The sequence below is a fragment of the Atta cephalotes genome (genome assembly GCF_000143395.1).
Source record: "Atta cephalotes unplaced genomic scaffold scaffold00014, whole genome shotgun sequence".
NCBI classification, from domain to species: Eukaryota; Metazoa; Arthropoda; class Insecta; order Hymenoptera; family Formicidae; genus Atta; species Atta cephalotes.
In genome coordinates this window covers 4,777,328-4,798,723 of record NW_012130078.1, presented here as the reverse complement: position 1 = coordinate 4,798,723, position 21,396 = coordinate 4,777,328, and the positions used below count along the sequence as shown (strand labels likewise).

Sequence of the window (21,396 nt, the reverse complement as noted above, 5' to 3'; positions counted from 1 at the left end):
CTCTCTCTCTCTCTCTCTCTCTCTCTCTCTCTCTCTCTCTCTCTTCAACTATGAATGCAACGTAATTCACCTGCGGCAATATCTCAGAATCGGTATCGATGAACCGTCTGGACCGCTGTTTAGCTGCGGTCACCGATCCAATCAAGAACTATCGCAGTAGTTTCCTTTTTTTGTATCTATTTCCTCGTTCTTTTACCTGAGGATCTTCTGCACTGACGTTTGAGGAAACTGCGATCGTACAACTTCACGAAATCTTAGAGCTAGTCACGGGTCGGACGCTTGCAACCCTCATGCGACTTGCGAACAACCCCTTGGGCGAACAGAGTCTCTGAGCGTGAAGCCATAAACGTGAAGCGAGAAACTTTGGAAACCTGTCGATTTCAACAGAACTCGACGAGCATTGCTCACCTTTCCGTTCCTCCCGAGGGAGAGACTTCGTGATGTGACCGATTTCAGCGACAAGCATCGAGCAAATTGAGGAAACACAGACGCTTAACAATTCCAATTCAGAATCGACCGCGTTACAGGCACGCGTTTGTGAGTCGCTGTAACAATAGGAGCTATGACCGAGAAACACGATTGTCTCCTGCGAACTCGCGCGTATCATTCGACTGAAGGTTTTAATATCGGATCTCGAAAAGAGCGATGTCTGCCTTACGTCTCAGCGTTTCATTGAAGATATTTCGAGCGTGCATGCAAATGCGGCGCATAAGTTAGCATAAATAAGGGCTGCTCTCGTGCATCGGCTGGAGGCTGTTAAGACAACTGAGCCTCTATTGAATGTGTCTCGGAAGAGAGACGTACGCAAGATCAAAGGATCTCTCACCTTAGAATACATTCAAACGAAACTGAATTCTTTTTTTTTATTCGAAACGAATCTTCATTTGTAAAGCTTATAAAGTTTAAAATTTAGTTTTATGCGATCGAAATATATATATCGGAAATATATTTCGATCGTATAAAATTAAATTTTACTACTCTTGCCTGCTTCGTTTCTAATTAATTCTCCTATCGACACAAATTAATTATATATTATAGAAAGCTCGAAGTACCCTTTAACATTTACGAATTTATTGAACCGGTTATAGTTGGAATTTCCTGTTTAATCAATGATAGTTTAATCACAATTGATGATTATTTCACCTAATTATTTTCATCATATATTATATATAATTGTGGACTACGAATTAAATGTTAAATTTATGTGTAAATGATAATCTTTAATCGCTAATTTAAATACTCAGCAATTGTATTCGGTGATAATTTGATTGCATTTTGTTCAATTCAATACTCGCGACGCGCAATTTTCGCCTCTCTCATTATAATGCCGCTTCGTTGTCGCTTTGAAATGAAATGGCGTTGCCTGAAGATGTATAATTGAAAATGATAATGATATTCGTGAGAGTTCCAGTTCTCTCTTTCCGCCCGCATGTTGAAATTCGGCCTAAGAGTGAGTAAATAAGCGCTTTCGGAATAAACCTGCGTAACTAAAACAAACTGACGTCGACGTCTTACGTGAGATAATAGTTCCCTTGATATCAACGCAGCATAAAATGTGTGCAAATTAACGTCAGTTTTGTTATAACGTTCTAATGAATTCGGTGTTGCATTAAGTATTCATGCGCTGCATATTTAACAACCTTCTCTAGCTATTGTTGCTGTGCACGAACTCAGAAAAAATCCATAAAAATAATCACTTTTTAAAATTAACTTTTTATATTTTTGAAGAGCATTTTAATAAGAAAGACGATGCAAAATCATAATATCTATCTTTTTAAATTCCTTTTTCTCGTCACGATCATTGTACTCGAATTATCTAATTTTATATTCTTTTCTTCATGTAACTGATTACATTTTACTCTATATTTTTTTCTAAACAAGTTTCTATCGGATTTTAATTATGATTTGAGTATTAATTTTTTGTAAGCTTCATCACTCATAACTTTTGACATAATGATAATTTTTTAATATCAAATTATATTCATCTATTTATTTCTTAAAAAAATTAATTTTAAAAATCAATTCGATGTATTTCTAAAGAAAAAGATACAATTAAAAGAAAGATAAAACTAAAAAATATAATTTTATAGATTTTGATGTTATTTGGTATCATATTTTCACATCGTTTGCAATAATTTAATTCTCAGTTTATCCATTTTATGAATTTATAAATAAATTATTATTATCAGATATTTATTTTTATCTATTTTAAATTAAGTACAATTACTACATGGAAAAAGTTCGTGACGTTTTCCCCGTTACATCTAACGGGAAAAACGCCACGAACTTTTTCCCTCACCTAATATATCAAAAAAAAATTTGAAAGAAGTTATTTTAAATTATTTCTCTTTTGATGGTCTACTTATAATCATTCGGATCATGTGATAGAGCTCATTTTATAATTATTTGAATATATTACAAAATTTTATGCTTAAAATGTGTAAAAAATATTTCTTTTAAGACTATTAAAAAGACTTTTTTTTTCATCTTTTTTCAATTACACTTTCTCTCTTAATAGTCAAAAATAATATCCAGGAAATGTCATTCAAGTATTATGCAATCACTACTCTGTATAATAATCACATAAATAATAGTCATATAATTGTATTATATTATCGGCTTTAAAATAAAGTTGTATTTATTTTATATATGCCTAAGGAAATGAGAAAGTATACAGTAATTGTTTATCGATGAACGGTCATTCACTGCATCTATTCCAAACAGTATTATACGGCTGCAAATACCTAGTAATGGAAATGCGTCGGATTACATACGAAATTATATACGCCTCACGCTCATAGCCGTTCAATTTGATCGACTCCGACTCCAACTCATTGTTTTATAACATATATAATTATGGAAGCAGATTGCAATCGACGTAGTACCTTCAACTCTGTAGACTCAGAATTTCCGTTTCAAGCTATCGTTAATTTGTAAAATTGATCCATGCAAGATAATAATAATAATAATTAAAAATAATAATTATTTTACTTTCACTTTATTACAAAATGTACAACTTTGTAAAGATTGAATTTAATAAAGAAGAACTGTGAATAACAGAATAGTATACATGCAAATGATAAGGCAAATTGCTATTATAAAGCTAAAGTACAAGCGAAGCAACGATAGCGTTTACAATTTGAGTTTAAAACACACGTACATACATTGTTACAAAACACATAACACAAAACACAAAACACATACTTAGACTCGGTTTTTCATTATCCGGTTAATTTATAGTTAATTTATAGACTAACCTGATGTTTCACCCAACGGACTTCATCCATGATCATCATAAATGAAGCCTATAATAATATCAGGATAAAATATCAGGTTAGCTTAATTACAAATTAACCAGATAATGAAATATCGGACCTTACATTCACACACACGCACGCACGCACGCACGCACGCACGCACGCACGCACGCACGCACGCATGCATGCACGCACTCACGCACGCACGCGCACACACACACACACACACACACACACACACACACAGCGCTTACATATGCAAATTCTAATAAACACACATTCATACAGTTACAAATAAGCAGAAGAAATCATGCTAAAGCAAAGCAAGCGACAACAAGTAAATCTACTGAGAAGCAGTCCAATTTGATGAGTCGATAAAATAAATAGTTACATTGAGAAAAATATGCTAGAGAGAATAAAGATTCGATGAAAGAAAGTAGCATATTAAAATATTTGATAGTTAGGATAAGAGATCTTAAAAAATCGTATCGATAGTTCTTTAACAAAACTATCGAAATATCCCGATATATCTTAATTAGAAATATTTGTCTTTCCGCATTTTAGGAACCTGTCCGAAATAAGAAGAATTATGAAAAAATGACTTATTTGAATCATTTTTATGATAATTTCAACCATTTTTATGGTTATAATTAACTATAATAGTCATTTTTGGTTGCCAATATATTATATGTATAATTGGTTAATAGGAACTATATATATAGTTATTATTACTAATATTATAATAGTCACAATTGTAATTATAGCAATAATTGTAATTACAGATACTAAACAGATTTGGTGCAACGTTTCGAAACGAATGGCGATTCCGAGATAACTTATACATAACGTCATATGAAATGATGTTATACGGTTATACAGCGCGCGTTTCGTTTCACTGTGGTTGCATGCCCGAGCGCATATTAAACTGTTACAAAGTAAAATTAGTTTGATTAATTCAAGTCGTCGACGAGCTTTGTCGCCGATCGGATCGATCTACGAACACGTTTTGTCACGCTCGAGAAAATTGCGATGCATGAAGAAGTAATGCGCCATTTCCGTGCAAACTGCCGCTACAAATTACATTCTTGTTGAATCACGCGCTCTCTAAACCGGCTCATTAGGATAATAAAATCCACTTTGACGTGTGACGCGGATGTAATAAATGAGAATAACTGTTCAGACTTTATTCTGTTTAAGTGCGAATTTAAGCTAACAAATTCTATAATCGCAAAAAGAAGAACGCAAATTCAAAATATGTCCGTCAACAACAGAATCAATCTTTAAATCCCACAAGCTGTATGCGATAGAGATTTAATAGTTTAATGCTTTATTTGCTACGTGTTTTTCATGGAGTCCATAGGAGATCCGTCGAATTCGTTCGCTGTTTTTGTTATCGTAGGCTATATGTATGTTAAATTCACGGGTGACTGAATGAAATGTTACTGACTGTGTAAGAGTGGCTTGTTGCAAAATACTAGCAAACATTGCATTGTAGTTGAAATTCAGCTGTCAATCTTTTGGAGAGCTCGGTTAGAAAGCTATTGATAAATGATTAAGTAATTTGTTAAGTACATAAAAACCCTTAAAATAGGAAATAAAAATTCATCGAGAGCTCCATTGTTCTGAACTATAATAGAAAGCCCGTGGGATCATAAATCATAATCTTTTGCATTATTTCAAGAAGAAAGTAATTAAAGTTAAATGATCCCACTAGCATATCGCAAGCGCGATTATTGCAAAAAATTTATAATGATAAATAGATTCAAGAGGATAAGCGGCCGCTGAGAAACCGTCAACGACTCGCGATCGACTTTCGTATCGGGATGAAAAAGGGCTAACTGTCATCTATACCGTCGAGAGAATATCGATTTAAATATAAAAACGATACCGGCAGCAAGATATACGAGAGGCTTACAGTATCTTGACAGTCTTCTTCGTTTTTTCATTTTAAGCTTGCCGTCGAGACTGGGGTTTGTCCTATGGACAGTAGGGGTTGTCCTATGAACCTCGAGATTTCTCTTTACGCTTTCCTAAGCCATCCGTACTCCCGCACTCCCTTTGTGTTTTGTCTGGTACACAAGAAACGTCCGCGAGTCGATTTATTTTCGACGAAACTGTAAGAAAATGTGAGGACTAGGAAAAATAGTATCTTTAGACGCACGAAAACAACGCATTTTATATAAACATGCAGCTTGTTAAATTTTACATCTTCGAGAACGAAAATCCTAAAATGTTTTCGTGATAACATTCCTATTTTTAATAATATTTTAATATTTTTCTTTTTTCATTTCAGGATGACAAAAAATTTTTATTTTCAAGAGAGAAGCTATTAATTACTGCAACATCAATTTTTCAACAGAGAATGTGAAAGTTCTTTTCGATGTATTTTTGTTTGTTGAACACGAATTCATTGACCAAAATTAGACCACAATTTTGAGAAAAATGACATCAAAGAGATTAAGAATAATAATTTTGAGTTTTTTATACGTTATACGACGTTATAGCTTCGTCAAATTTTTTCTAAATATCGTAAATATCATATTAGTATTAATAAAGTATCAAATTTTAACTTCAAAATGTATTTTGTTCCATTTTGGTATGATTTTTCATTTTCGAGATACTTACAGCATTTTAAAAATATCTCTCTTTTATACATGGAAAAGGCATTTATTCCATTTTAATCCTGTATTAACTATAGAAAAAAATATAAGTATTTTTGTATTTACAAAATATAATAAAATCATATCAAATAAAAAAATAATATAAAATTGACAAAATACAGTGTGGAAGATTATAACCTCATATAATTTAAGATCACAATCTTCCTGTCAAATAATATTTCATCAATTTTATATTGCTTCACGATTTAGTATGATCCGATTATATTTTGTAAGTACAAAAGCACTTATTTTCCACATAATTCCAGTTCCACGAAATGTGAAACAAAATACCTTCTCCACGTACAAGAACAATAGTTTCCAACGTTAAATCACATCGAAATAAAACAAAATATATTATAAAGAAAAAAATAATACTTTCGCGTGGCATTAACAAACGTAATAAAATTTAGAAAAAAATTTACTGGCAAAACTAAAATATCATAAAAATTCTGAAAATTGTCATTTTTAGCCTTTTTGATTTTTTTTCAAAATTATGATGTGATGATCAAATTTGGCCAATGAATTTATATTCAGCAGATAAAAATACATCGCTACTCTCTAAATTTCTTAGAGTGAAATCTCATTCCAAAAGAGTTAAAATATTGTCACTATTGAAAAAGAATGAAATATTTGCACTCTTTTTTCATAATGGCAACATTTTAACGCTTTTGAAGTAAGATTTCACTCCAAGAAATTTAGAGAGTATCTCGTGTCGTAAAAAAAGGTCAAATTTTATCGAACAGTCTCATCAATCGTTTGGAACTCGGATGTTATTGGAACTTCAACATTTATCTTCATGGAACATAAACCACAAATTGATTGGGAAATTAAGTTAGCTCGGCAGACCTGAGACACCCTGTACATAAAACTACCGATAACGAATCAATGTGCGTTCGAACGAAGTGCCGAATCGATGAGAGGCAAATTCCCGTGTTTTAATTAAATTCCTTTTGTGCAAGCACAGCAATGTGACAATTTATTTTAAAATCGACACCCGCTGTAACTACCATAGAACTGATTTACTTTCTGTCGTTGCCACGTATTCACTGGCTTTTAATATTGACAGTTACATTTGGTTTTGACGCTATTAATTATTCGAAAATTTTAGATAATGCTTTTATACGTAAAGAACAATAACATTTAAAATAACATATATATGAGTATAACAAAATATAAATAACACATGTAGATTAGGACTGGAAAATATCGGTATGTACCTTTAATTTTTAATATATTCGATAAAAAAAGGAACATTTGTTATTATAAGATATCACACACATATTTTAGTGTGACAATCATTTATCCATATGACATGCTATATTATCGTTGCTAATGTTAAAGGACTTGTTTTATTGAATACTCAGGGAGGGGGAAAGACGGAATGTTACGTCGCCAAAAATAGAATTTCATATCGCAAATGTCACGCTGTAAGAATATTAAAAATTCAGCGTTCAGTCGCGCGTGGAATTTAATAAAGACATAAATACAATAACGTGCCGCACGTGGCCCCGTAGGGAGACGACCTTACATATTCTTTTTTTTTCCCATTTTTCCCAATTTGTGATCGTGCGCCCCAATTTTTACCACTCGTCCGTCACAGAGGCGTCGCGACGCGAACGACGACGAGCACCGTCGAAAGTCGTAAAGATGCAAATGCGTCTCCTGGAGAGATTGCCAGCTGTCCCGAAACCATCGGAGAAACCCACTCGATGAATCCACCAGCCCTCTCAATGCCTCCCTGAAAGCTATGTCCCGCGGGAAACGTGAGCCAGGCTCCTCAATTCGCAAATATGTATTACGAGAGGCGAAAGGGCAAGTATTTCGGAGACGGTTTGGAAGAGTACGAGCGTATATCTCCGAACGTATATCTCTGCTTCGTATATTCTCGGGATATCTCTCGCATAAACCCCATAAGGCACATGCTGTTGTTGTTGCGGAAGAGAGAAAGAGAGTTTTCGAAGCGTGAGGAAATATACGAGCAGCGAACCGAGTTTAGGCAGTCGAATATATATTTTTTGGATGGCTGCTCTCTCTTTCTTTCACCGTGTGATCGATGAGGTAACTGAAACGAGGTGGAACTCGGAAAAAACACGCGTCACGTCGCTTTCTACTCCCCTCCTTTTTTTACTATTTCGGAAATTACCCGCTATTAGCGTACGAGCACGGTAATTTACCTTGCTACTAATTACTGCAATATTCTCGTGAAAACGCTGACGTCCTCGTTACGATAGCGAATGCATAAGTCACGAAGCGCGTCCGTGCCGGGTGTCCGGTAGTGTCTAATAAACGAAAATTTATCCTCGCGCGACGCGCCGGTTTATTTGCTGGCAATTTTATTCAGCGTCATGTTGTCGTGTCCAGATAAAACGCATGTATATTATTCGGTTTGTAATTATAATTTACGAATTTGTGCAAGATCAGCTGAGTTCATCGATAATTCCTTGGACATCAAGAATTATTACACTGAGTGCTCAACGTACCTCGTATTAATCGTTAGTCTTAATTATGGATATTAAATAGGAAGAACGAGACTTTTCAAATGCAAACGTAAAATGAGTTAGCTCTTCAAATAAAAAAAACCTTAAATGTATTGATTACCATTGTGAATTAGTTATAACAGTTTTAATTATGGATATTAAATAGGAAGAACGAGGCTTCAAATGCACGTAAAATGAATTAGCTCTTAAAAAAATTAATTGTATTGATTACAATTGTGAATTAGTTATAACATAGATTGCATTATATTTTATATGAAAAAAGAGGAGGATAAAATCCTTTTTGTAGGTGTCTTTAAATAGACTTTTGCGCAAGTAGCGCGGATTTAGTTTGGCAATGCGTCGAGCTTAAAATCGTTGTGGCTTGGCGGTGGTTTTTATCCGATTTTATGCGGCGAATCTTCCCACGTGAAAAACTGCTGGTTAAAATAAATGAATGTTAAATCTACTAAAGGGATATAAGATTATTCGGAACACTGGGCTTTTAAAGCCCTGCGCGATTGTTATACCATTTCATGTCGGTGATGTGCTTTCAATTCGCAAAAAATACATTTATTATATTCGCGTCGTCCGAAACGCCACGATGAATATATCAGTTTATCCAACAAATAATATAATTTTTCATTACCGAATATATTTTATGACCGCAAAACCTGCAAAATTTTCATAAATTAATAGAAATTATGTTGAAAATCTAATAATTAACAAAATGAATCTAGCAAACAATGAAGACGAGATATGTATACACCAGAAAAGGCTCATTAAAAAAACAAATTAATATATAACAATAAATTATCAAATTAATTATTCAATTAATTGGAAGAGATGATGAATTTTTTTCTGATATATAAATATATTTTTCTAATATATATATATATATTATACATATATTTAATTGAAGTCTATAATTTCTTATTCTTTCTAAACTTTTTTATTCATTTACTTATTACATTTTACGCGTTCTTGTATTTTTAATTAATAATATTTCACACACGATTCTCTTAAATCTTGTGTTATTTTGACGTGAACATCCAAGCTAAATCAAAAGTTATAAGTGTCTTTCATCATAATTTAGTGGATAATCGGAAATGTCCAAGGGAACGTGTAATGTAATCGCGTTACACGTGATAATGGCTGCATTGGCTGCCAAATACCAATTAAACTTTTCCAACTACTTTCATAACTTGAATGAAGGCTTGTGTTTATTCAACCATTGTCAGCGATATAAATTACAAGACCAACGCGATGACGATGCGGGCTATCTATCGTGAGCGCTCTATGGTCTCATCTTTTTCAAGTTGATAGATACTGATTAAACTTTCCTTAATTTCAACATACGGCTATCTCGGTATTATATGTCTTATTTACAAGACTGAATAATAAAGCAACTCGGCAAACTTTATTATCGGATGCATATCGTGGTTTCTTAAGACGAATAAGAAGCGACATAAAGACCAACAAGACAAGTTTATACAAACTTTAATAACGTAGTCAGCATTTTTTAAAGTGAAGAAAACTTCGTAAAGATCCTTGTGCAAAATTAAAATTATCTCTATTATCTTTTCTTATCGTTGTCTCTTATATATTATACTATACTAAAATATCATGCTGAGCATATTTAAAAAATTTAATAAAGTCACACACGTTAGAAAAAAAATTTAATTCCTTTAATAAAACTATTTAGTTGAGGCATTTTTTAACAATTAAGCAACAAAAAATATTTAATATTTTTGAGACTCCATGAGTGCTTTCTATATAAAGATTTTACGTTTTGCGGGTTTTCTCTGTATCCAGATCCATTCTTGGAATGCCAACATTTCGTGAACTTTGCATCAAGACGAGGAGCAGCCTGATACAGTAGGCTGCTCCTCGCCCTGATGAAGTGGATTGCAAGGTTCACGAAACGTTGGCATTCCAAGAATGGATCTGGACACGGAGAAAACCTGTAAAAAAACATAATCTTTATAAATCAAATATTTAAGTTATATAACAAAAAATTTGATTGTTTCTGGTAAATACACTTTTTAACTTTTTAAATAACAAAATATTTCTTTATTCCAATTAAGCAGTTTAGTATAAACAAATATTTTGGTTCGGTTTATTTTAAATTTCAGAACAAAACAGCGTAATCTATTGTTATACTAGGAAAAATATTTTACTAACAACAAAATATTTGATTAAAATACAAAATATTTAACCGCAAACTAACCTGTTTTATTACTTTATTTGCTTATAAATTAAATTATTTAATTGGCATAAACAAATATTTTTATTATTTAAAAAGCTGAAGTGTATTGAGCAGAAGCAACTAAATTTTTTATTGTACAAACAAAATAATTGGTTGCTGTTAAAAAATGTCAGTTTTGCTAAAGGCGCTACATTTTTATTTCTAATGTATAATGCTACAGAAATTATGAGAATTCATGAGAATTTTTTATTTTTTAATTATTATTCATTTTTTCTATAATTTAATTTATTAATTTTCCTAATTCAGAAGAAGAGAATTAAGTTTATACGTAAATTGTATGTTATCATAGTTCCGGATTCCGGATTTAATAATAACATCGTTTGCACATAGTCACGACATTTGTTAAAAAAAAAAGGAAAAATAACAATTTCAAACAAACGACCGCGATTGTTCATGCAACGAGATTCCTACGAAACGACAATTGAAATTTTTTGCGGGCTATTCGACAAAGGCCATATTTATTATCTCGTTAATTTTAATCCCCCGACCACGCTATGTGACCCAGTATCACATACACCTCGACGACAATGATTTACGGCGCTTTTCCGGTACAATAAAGCAGAAATGTGTACGAACGTACACACGTACACGCGCAATATGCACGTATCTACTCAGTAAAAACGGCGTCTACTTTTATTTTGGCCATTTCATTCGTCCGTACAGAGTGCTTCAAAATTATCGGATGTCGTTTTCGCTGAAGACTTTTCGCTCTGTGAAAATGTGGAATATCTGTAAGAAATGTCGAATATCTGTATTTTTCGAATAACTAATTGAGCATAAAGAAATTTCGATAAATTCTCTTTCTCCCTTTATAAAAATTTAAAAAGAAAAATGACAAAATTCTAATAAGCACAAAGTTAATAAAAATGGCACATTTCGCACATAGCATTTACTAAGAATATTCTTGATTAATCTTGAAACAACAAAACACGTTTGCGCTAGATTGAAATTCACTGATATCGCAAAGACAAAGCAGAGAAGCCTTTATGAATCTCGGACCTCCGCAAAGATTATTATAGTCATTGTTCAACGAACTCTCCTTAGCTAGTTCCCGCGGGCAAAACCGAGTATCGTACCATCTGAGCTCAACAAGTTGATAATCTGCATCACCGCTGTACATCAACTTCGGACCTAAGCGCTTTCAATGGATACATTAGCATCATGTTTAATATACGAGCGAATTGAATAAACAATTATCTATGTTTGCATGTAATATGCGACTTTGCGATAAATTAAACTGACAGTTAAATTTTCCCCTTAGATAACAAGTAAAAGCTGCATTTATTACATTCCAGAGAGAATTGATCTTTGCGCTTTCTGAAAATTGAGTTTCTTCACAAAATCACCGCGTTATATGAGAAGAATGGTCAAGATTAGCTTTTATGAGATACTCTGGGACCGATTTTGTAATCTGTCCTATTCGACGTTATTATTACTGCAACGGAGATGAATAGGCGTCTGATTTTCTCAGCATTTTGTTGAGACTAATTCTTTATGCGCTTAACTTTTGGCCTCTCTACTTCTCTAAAGCATCGGTCAACGTCACTAAGGAGAGTCACGAGTAAGATTGACGAACATCTTATTCCCTTGGCGAACAATGTTCGCTATTATATAATGTTCTATTTAAGATTCGCTGCTGTTGTTTATCATAAAACCCGCGAAGCAAGAAGTCGCGAAATTGCAAGATTGATCAACACTCCGGATAATAGAAGAAGAAAAATATAGACTACTTTTGAATGAGATTCAGCATTGAGATTTATCCGACGCAATCCGATTAAAGATATAAAAGATTTCACGGAAATATAAAATCGAGATGCTCGGACTAAAAAAAAAAGAAATCCCGCGCATTATGCCGATCAGAATGGCGGTTATATTCGACTCTCGATGATATTATTTCCAACTTAATCACTAACGATCGCGCGGCCAATAAATTGTTCGTAATTTGCTTTCACGGAATAAGCTTCTCACGGTATTATCTATATCTACTTTCGCCAAAGTTACTAGATTACTACTACTCTCCCGCGCACATACTCGGTATCTCTGCACTTTCTTCCATCTTTGCAAGCTCTTTAACCGATTTAACCAATTTTTTCCCGAGCTAGAATCTTATCTTTTTTTCTCTTCAACTTTTTAATATCTCAAATATCCTGAGAATTGAGGCTCAAGTGGAAATCATGTTTGCGGAAAGATATCGATTTTTATTCACTTATTCACAATCATGCGATTTTTCAAATCAATTTTACGAAAATATTTCGTTACAGATAATGGACAAATGGTACGTCGTAGAAGTACTGCAACACAAACTCGACCCCACAAAGCCAGTGAAGACCATCAGCAATGATCTTTGTCCGATTGTGAAGTTGAGACCATTTGAACATTCTTCGTTGAAACTGTGGTGGAGTGAGGAATCTGGAGACCTGGAATATACCTTCCGGATACCAAATATTAACACGAAAAAAGGTTTATGGCGAAATATGTATCCGCAGAATGGTAAATTTTCATATTATTTTGGTTCTAGTATTTATAGAGGAGAAAGTGGTATTATGGCCAGTGTATATATTGCCTCCCTTAATATCTCTGCTATTATAGCGAATCCTAATTACTTATGGAATTATTTGTTCAATAACTCGCCGTTACATAACGCTAATATACCAATACTCAAGCTAACACTTATTACGACGCATTTTTATTTTCAAATATTTTGAAATGATTCTGAGCACTACATTTTTCTACATTTTAGCATTTAATTACATCTATTTCCTCATTTTTCTTAAACGTGAGTATTTTCATGCGAATATATGTATTTTTAAGTGTTGTTTGCTATTTAACATTTTATTTGACTGTATATATTTTGAGTTATACAAATTTGAACAATAGCATGGTATTTTGCTAATGTGAATATTGATTCTTTCCCTCTATGAATATTGCTTACTCATCACAGCCTCTTTTTTGAAGTTTTTCATATCAAAATAATTATTTAATGATCGATTGTAACTCTACTGTTAATCTATAGTTTATATTATATGTATTATATGTATTATTATATGTATTATTGAGTTGTCCGGAAAGTTCGTGCCGCAAAAGGTTTAAATTTAATAAATATATACTAAAATTTAAACCTTCTGCGTTTTACTTTTCCTTCAAAATCGGCACGAACTTTTTGGACAACCTATTTTTAGTACTGAAATTTTTAGTACTGAGCATCTTATATGCAGAAGTTATGTGAATGTATATACATTTATTTGCATACATTCTAAAATGTTTTACTTTTTTAAGTGACCAAATATTGTTTTCTAAACAAAATTAATTTTTTAAGGCTATTTTTATGGAAGGCCACATTACCATCCATGTTTTTCTTTGAGTCATTATGCAATATCGTCACATTTTTATTAATAGTGTCCTAAGTAATAAATATTTCGTAACTTTGAGTTCAGAATTGATTCAATAATCAATTTATCAAATTTTAAACTTAAATATTGATTAATAATCAAATTACTGTGTAAAATGTTCCTGGGATGCCATAATGCTATCTTCTCCTCTATGTACATATATATGTATATATTCTCTATTTTATTTTTTAATTTTGAAATATTTTATTATCGCATGGAAAATAAGTTTTGCCAAAGTATTTAAAAATTTAGCTAGATACAGATCTAAAAATAATTTTGTTGAACTATCAAAACAATTATTAAGACATTAAAAGTGGTTACTAGAATATCAAACTTTTTCTAGTACTGTTCATCATGCTAGAGCGTCCTACACAATTATTTCAATAGTTCAATAAAATTATTTACAAATTTGTATCTTCAATTTTTACACTGAGAAAAAATGTAAACTAAATTTTAATGATTATTATTTATTTGAATAATACCAATTAACACTTACTTAAGTAAATATTTGCTCAATAAAAAATTATAGTTAAATCAAAATAGCATATGTATTAAATAGTCTTTATATTTAAGCAAAACTTATTTCTGCGCGATGATGAGGAATTCCTTTTCATGAAGAATACTTCTCATTACATTCTAATATAGTTCTCATTTGAAATAGTTTTTAATACGGTGTTAAATAGTATCTAATTGTGAGTATAATTCAACATTGCGATTTAATTAACAAGTAGACGATGGCTATTCTCGGTTAGAGTACGTGCATTAATATTGAAACCAGATGCATTAATTATCAGTGATGCAAATTAATGCGTTTGTATTGTACATTTGACATCCGTGCAATGAACCGTGTAAACTGGAATCTGATGCAAAAACATATTTGCATAAGGAGCAATTGCACAAAAGAGAATTGTGATTAATAATATCTGGCGAAATTAGGATAACACAGTTTCAGATTATAATTTCTTTTAGACAAATCAATTGAAATCGAACGGGTGAGTGGGTGGGCTTTACTTCTTTATATCTTAATCGAATCTTTCAGCATTCCGATTTTCTCGATAATTTCCAAACTATCTCGACCATTCGTTCCAATTATATGACAAGTTACGGCTCTCATCGCGATTGATTTTCCATGTTACACAGTTAGCCGAATTAAGAAACCTTTCGTGATAAAACTGAGATTCTTAATTTTTCAATCACTCTTAAGCAGCATTTTGCCCAGATGATCTTTTGCCAAGTGTCTTTTTAGAAACGAAGAAATAGAATTACGAAGGACTTTTCAAAATAGCAAAAAGGAAAGATGACGAACAATTTCTGTGAAAATGTGTGTAATAATTTTAACGTACGATTCAAAACTTTATTATATCTCGAATAGCTTTTCGTGAATGGACAAAATTAAAACTCGGTTTTCGTTGGAATTTTCCAATTTGTCTTAAATTGTGACGAAAACGTGTTGCGCTTTTGCACGTCTCGCATTAGTATTCCTTTCTCGTTCTTTTCCTCTTCTCTTTTTCTCTCTTGCTTCGAATTTTATCGATTTATTATATAATAAAATAAAAAAAATATTATAAAATTTTAAAAGAAATATGTAATTAACTAATAATAAATCTGTCTATTGAAATGTTACGTTTTTTAATATATAAGTTTAAAAAAATGACTTGAAGACATCTTCTTTAAACATGAATATCGGAAGAAAAATTATCAATATAAAAGAATTAAAGAAATAATGAAAGTTTTTGATATTACATTGATGAAAAATTAAAATTTTCATTTCGTATGTTTATTAGAGTCTCTCTGTTTCAATAACGAGGAGTTAAACACATATATCCAATATGTAAAGTTTGGTGTGAAGTTCAAAGTTCTTTCGAGGGTGATTATCATAAGCTAGTCTGAATAACCGATCACGCTTGTCAGACGGGTGTGGTTGAAAGTTTCAGGCAACTCCTCACAGAAGAGTAAATTGGATTAACGATTCGGTTGGGTAGCTCACGCTTAAAGTTGCATCGGCATTAGGAACGTGCCATTAGGCTGGCGGCTCTTAAGATAAATATGCGCTTTGAATAAATCATCAAATGACAACCTCGCAGCCATCGAAGACAAACTCGCAAGGAAATAGGAACATTTCTCTGTCATGGAAGAATCAATCGGAATTTATTCCTCAACGAGATTCGCATTGCGAACCTCGAGAGAAGCTGTAAACATGAAGGAAACGAAAAAAGGAACTATAAAATCAGGACAATATGACGTCTATATAAAAAAGAATCTAGTATTCTAAATAAAACGTGCTTCTTTTTATGTATGGATTTCTTCAATTCTGTATTGAAAATTAATACAATTGGGTAATTATTAAAATAATAAAAGATAAAGTAATTGTAATAATAAAAAGATTAATTAAAATGATTATAAATTGGACTAAAATAGTTATAAAGAACTAATTATATCTGTTCAATGCTTTGGGAGAAAGAAAATTACAACAAAACGAAATAACTTTATGGTAAAAATATATAAGGTTGCAATAGACTGATGATTGAACAGTAGAAAAAAATAAAGTAAAAAATGAATGGAAACGGGTTATTGCTTTCGTTCGGTATTCAGACTGATTGATAAAGATTTCAAAAAGGAAAGAGATTAAATTGGTTCAACAAATCTGTTTGGCTCACTGGATACTTTCTTCAACTTCGCCCTCTTTACTACGTTTGCTTCCTTTGGTGGATTAAAAGCGAATAGAGATTGAAGTTTGTTAAGTGAAAAGCAGAATACTGATTTCTAAGATCTGTGAAAACACGAAGGTAATGTTTTTATAAGGGAAACGATTGTTAATAATTAATTATTATTATATTTTAAAATCTACAAGCATTTTGGATATCTACCTTTTTTTAAATATATTACAAGTGGACTTGTATGATCGTTCGAGGAAGTAATCACTTAATGTAATAGTGGAACAAAGTTCTTGAAATCATTATAAAATTGATATGAAATCCCGATGTATAATCCGATAATTACATATGCAACGAGATTTAATTGTGTATATATTAGATAAAATCGTTTATTTTATCAAATGACTTCATATATAGCAAAGAAAATTATTTGTCATCGAATGAAATCGTCTGAAATCAAATGAAATCATGTGATTTGTGGGATAATATTTCAGCTAGTGGTTACCTCCTCGTGATCCTTTCTAGCCAAATTGAAGTTGGCGAAATCACTCAATAGTACAAGAAAACTTCGATTATCGGGAGCTGGAGGATTCAATGTAGTTATTATCCGCACAAAATGTTCAGATAAAAAGAAAGTAAAGGAAATATTAAACAAGATAATTCTCTCTTCTCAGATGGAACAAATAAATCGCGTATCAATGTAATTCGGTAAGACACGATTCGCCAACGACAATTAAACTCCCAAGACGTGCCGGCTAATGATCTTAATGAATTCGTGGAATCGTCCGTGTGATTATCGGTTAACCGTCAGCCAAGCCGGGATAGGATTCAGCCGTCGTAAGCTGGCAAAGTCGAGACATCCAATTACGTCTGCTGGCTGTCGGAGAATGACGGGGAACGCGAAGAATTCGTCGCGAGGCGCTTCTCCGAGGAGAAAGTGCTCGTTGACGAGGAAAATAATTTTTCAAAAGTCGCATGGCCATCTGCTCTTTCTAATTTCTTTCCGGCCGACTCTGCAAGTTATTCCCTTCCTCTTCTTCTTCCTTCTCTCCCGGGCAACCTCTCTGCCGAGTGGCTTGTCTGACGTTATTCTTCGCTATCGGGCAACAGCAAATATGGGATTCTGTATAATAGCGCGAGCAGATGCGGAACGTAATGCGGATTGAGGTTTCTCCGGGATTTCATTTTAGTTCGTCTACCGGAGTATACTAATCCGAAAACCGAAAACGATCTGAACTGCAGAGGATAATGTGCCGCGGCATCATGAAACTGCAAGAGTGCATATACTCGATTGATGCACGAACGTTGTTTGTGAAGTCGCTGGAACTTTAGGAAACGATAGTTAACGAGTTCGCTCTTATATTAATACTCCCACGAATGAATCTTCATTCGGGAAAACGACGTCTCTCTGAAATGAGCGACTTCACGTACAACTTTAAAGCAGGAAGATTGTATAAGGCTGGGTTGTTTCATCTCTCGATAAACTTTAGCTCACTCTCTAATTCTCTTACTCTTTATACTCTTATCCTTTTACTCTTTTGTTTATCTATTAGATAAATTGTTATATGATTTATCCAAAGATGAAATAACCGGTTCTAATGTCCGTTTCTATCAATGTAGTTCAATTTTAATCTTGATTCAACTAACTCTTCATCTTTTTCTAGTTTTAAGAATTAAAATAAAAGATGGAGAATGGAAAGTTGAACCAAGATTAAAGTTAATGTACATTGGTAGAAACGGCCATTAGTCTTCTGCTTTTAAGATAAAAATGATAAATACACGTCGTTTATAATCGACATGCAATGTAGATAAAAGTGCTCTAATAAAATTGAAAAAAAAGAGTAATTATTAAAATTTATTCCTTTATCTCGTTCGCCTGTGTTAAATTCAATATAATAGACTTTTATGATAATTCAATATAATAGACTCTTTTATAATTTTAAAAATTCAAATATATTAAATAAAAATCTCTTCTTTGACCAATTTAGAATCGATTTTTCGTTAGTAAAACCTTAATTGATCGTAAATCTTCTTTGTAAAAGTTTTAATTATCTCTTTCAAGCAAGAATGCATTTCTATTAAATTACTGGAGAGCATGTTTTAATTTTGACGTTTTGCCATTAGAAAGTTCTCGTTAAACCCAATTTTGACCTAGTATTTCAATATCGAGGTACCAGAAAAATTCCAGCGTAATAGAATTCCTGGGGAATATCTTTCTATATCAGAGAAAAAAAGAGAAGAGAATAGGAGGAACAATAAAATCTCGAAATATTTTTACTTGCATATACAAATGCGACAAATGATTATTTTTCACGCATAAATATGAAAATAACTAGAAGTACATATTATATGTATGTTTGTGAACAATAAAATTTACCATATGGTTAATTAAATTTGGAGACAGTTTGTGACGGATAAAAAATAAAAAAATAATAAAAAATACATGTCAAGTATTTATCTAGCAAACAACGAGCTTTTAATAATTCAAAATATAATTCTGGTTCACACAAAATTTTTTTAAAATTACGTGTCTTGAATATTTGCTGAGTAAAATTACATTCGCACATACGAATGTTTGATTACACAAAAACTGCGAAACATGTTGCATCTCGCGTTATTTTCCTTAGTGTAAAAAAAATGCACGCGATCAACAGTAACTTTTTCGTGCAACATAAGCGACTTTATTACGGAAAGTTAAATCAATTTCGTGTATTAGCCGGAAGCACTAGGACTGCGCGAGAATGTTTTTGCCGTTTTACGGACGACGCGGAATGAAAACTTTTCTCCGACATCTTCCTTTCACCAAATTTAACTTCCCCCAACTTCGGCCTCCGGGAATCTCATCAGGGCTGCAGCTGCCGTACTTTGAGCATTAAAAACGAAGATCAGGGGCAGTTTTTCGCGATGGAATTTATAATTCTCGTGCGACGTACTTCGCGGTTAGTGAACGCGACGCTTGACGAAATGACGAGGAGATCCTAGAGAAACTAATGTATGAATGTAAGTATTGCCTATTCGGGATCTAATACATAAACGCTGTCGGAACAACTTTCCAGAGAAAATAAAAATCTTCTTATACTTATACGACCTAGTTTTTAAAACGGGTAAAAACAGACAGTTTTACTGTTGTTGTTGTTTTTCTTAAAAGTTGTGTGAGAGAAGATGACATATAAAAGTGCATAATCAAAGATTATGGAAAATTCAATTCAATTTAAATAAAATAAAATTTAATGAAAATCAATTTAACTTCGTCGGAGTGGGGATCTGTTTTAAAAATCATAGCTTTGCTTGATTGAGATTTGTTATAATTCTAATGATTCTTTTTTGTTGTATTTCTTGCCTTAAAATATGATAATAATTCAGTGCAGATTTATAACGGCTTTCCCGTCTTATAAATGTTAAAAAATATTTTTTAAAGCATATTTTGCTGAAAACTAATTAAGAAACTACATATAAACACTTGCATTATATGTTATAATATTGTGATAAGGAGAAGAGAGAAAGAGAGAGGAATATAGTCATTAAACTAATCAGTTAATTGATTTGCTTATTAATATATGCGATTGTTCATTTATCGATAAGGCACACTGTTTAGCTGTTAATTTATAATTGTTTACGCGCATGGAGAGGAGTAAATTGCAATCATCGTTTAATTCGCTCAATTAGAATAGCGATATACATAGTGATAGTTAGCAAAATGTAATGATAGTCGCGCTATGGGAACAAATTTGAATAGTAATCAGGACAATGTATCGACTGAAGCGATGACGTCGCTGATATATTCGCGACATATGCAATTAGTTGTATGCGTTTCAATTACCATGTCGTTTTAATATAATTCATGACATTGGCGCAATTGGGAAGAATGCCGCGAGTAGATAAACATCTAATTGCTATCATGGATGTAATTACGAGCAACACGCTTTCGATTTCATTGCCTGCGCGCTATTTACGTCGCTTTGCTTAACAGCCGGAACAATCCAGTCGCAGTAAATGTCAATCGTAACCGTTCCAATGGACAGTCATTTCAATTGCCAGGATACGACAATGTTTTGCGGCAATGATCGATATGTTACATATATACGTGAAACATCGTCGTTGTTTTAACGATTTGGTCAACTTCAATTACAAGTGACCAGTGTAAAATATTATACACACACACACACACACACACACATACACACACACATATATGTCTAAAATGTTTTAAATTCGGTGCTCGTAATTGAAGTTGTTCCAAATTGGTACGCTTGAAATTTCAAATTGTTTTTCAAGTGTTAATGTAAACAAAATGTTAATTTTAATTTAAGGACGTACAGTAGATTTTTTGAGACATGCAAAAATGTTAAAATTAACGTTTTAATTTTACTACTGTACGTCTTTAAATTAAAATTACATAACATTTCATTTTTTATGTACATATACAAAAAGTTGTTTTATGTACATATACAAGATGGTCTTTAAATATTCTAAAAGATTTTAAAGAGTGATTTCTCACATTGATTTAAGAAAATGTACGATTATACATTTAAAACAGCTCTTATAGATCAAAGTTGAAGAAAAAATTTTATTTAAAAAAAGATGTACATCTTTCAAAAAAATAGTTTAAAACATGATCTTTATATATATATATATATATATATATATATATATATATATATATACTATACTAAGTAATTAACTATACAAAGAC

At 32.3% G+C, this 21,396-nt stretch overlaps 1 protein-coding gene across 1 annotated transcript in view; it reads left to right on the top strand.

Annotated features, from left to right (window-relative positions):
• The window catches only part of LOC105617807, a 75,706-nt gene that overhangs the window by 50,718 nt on the left and 3,592 nt on the right, over positions 1–21,396 (top strand). The window contains exon 2 of the mRNA XM_012199360.1: positions 12,922–13,150. Within this exon, the coding sequence (XP_012054750.1) occupies positions 12,922–13,150 (229 nt within the window). The remainder of the gene's footprint in view (positions 1–12,921; positions 13,151–21,396) is intronic.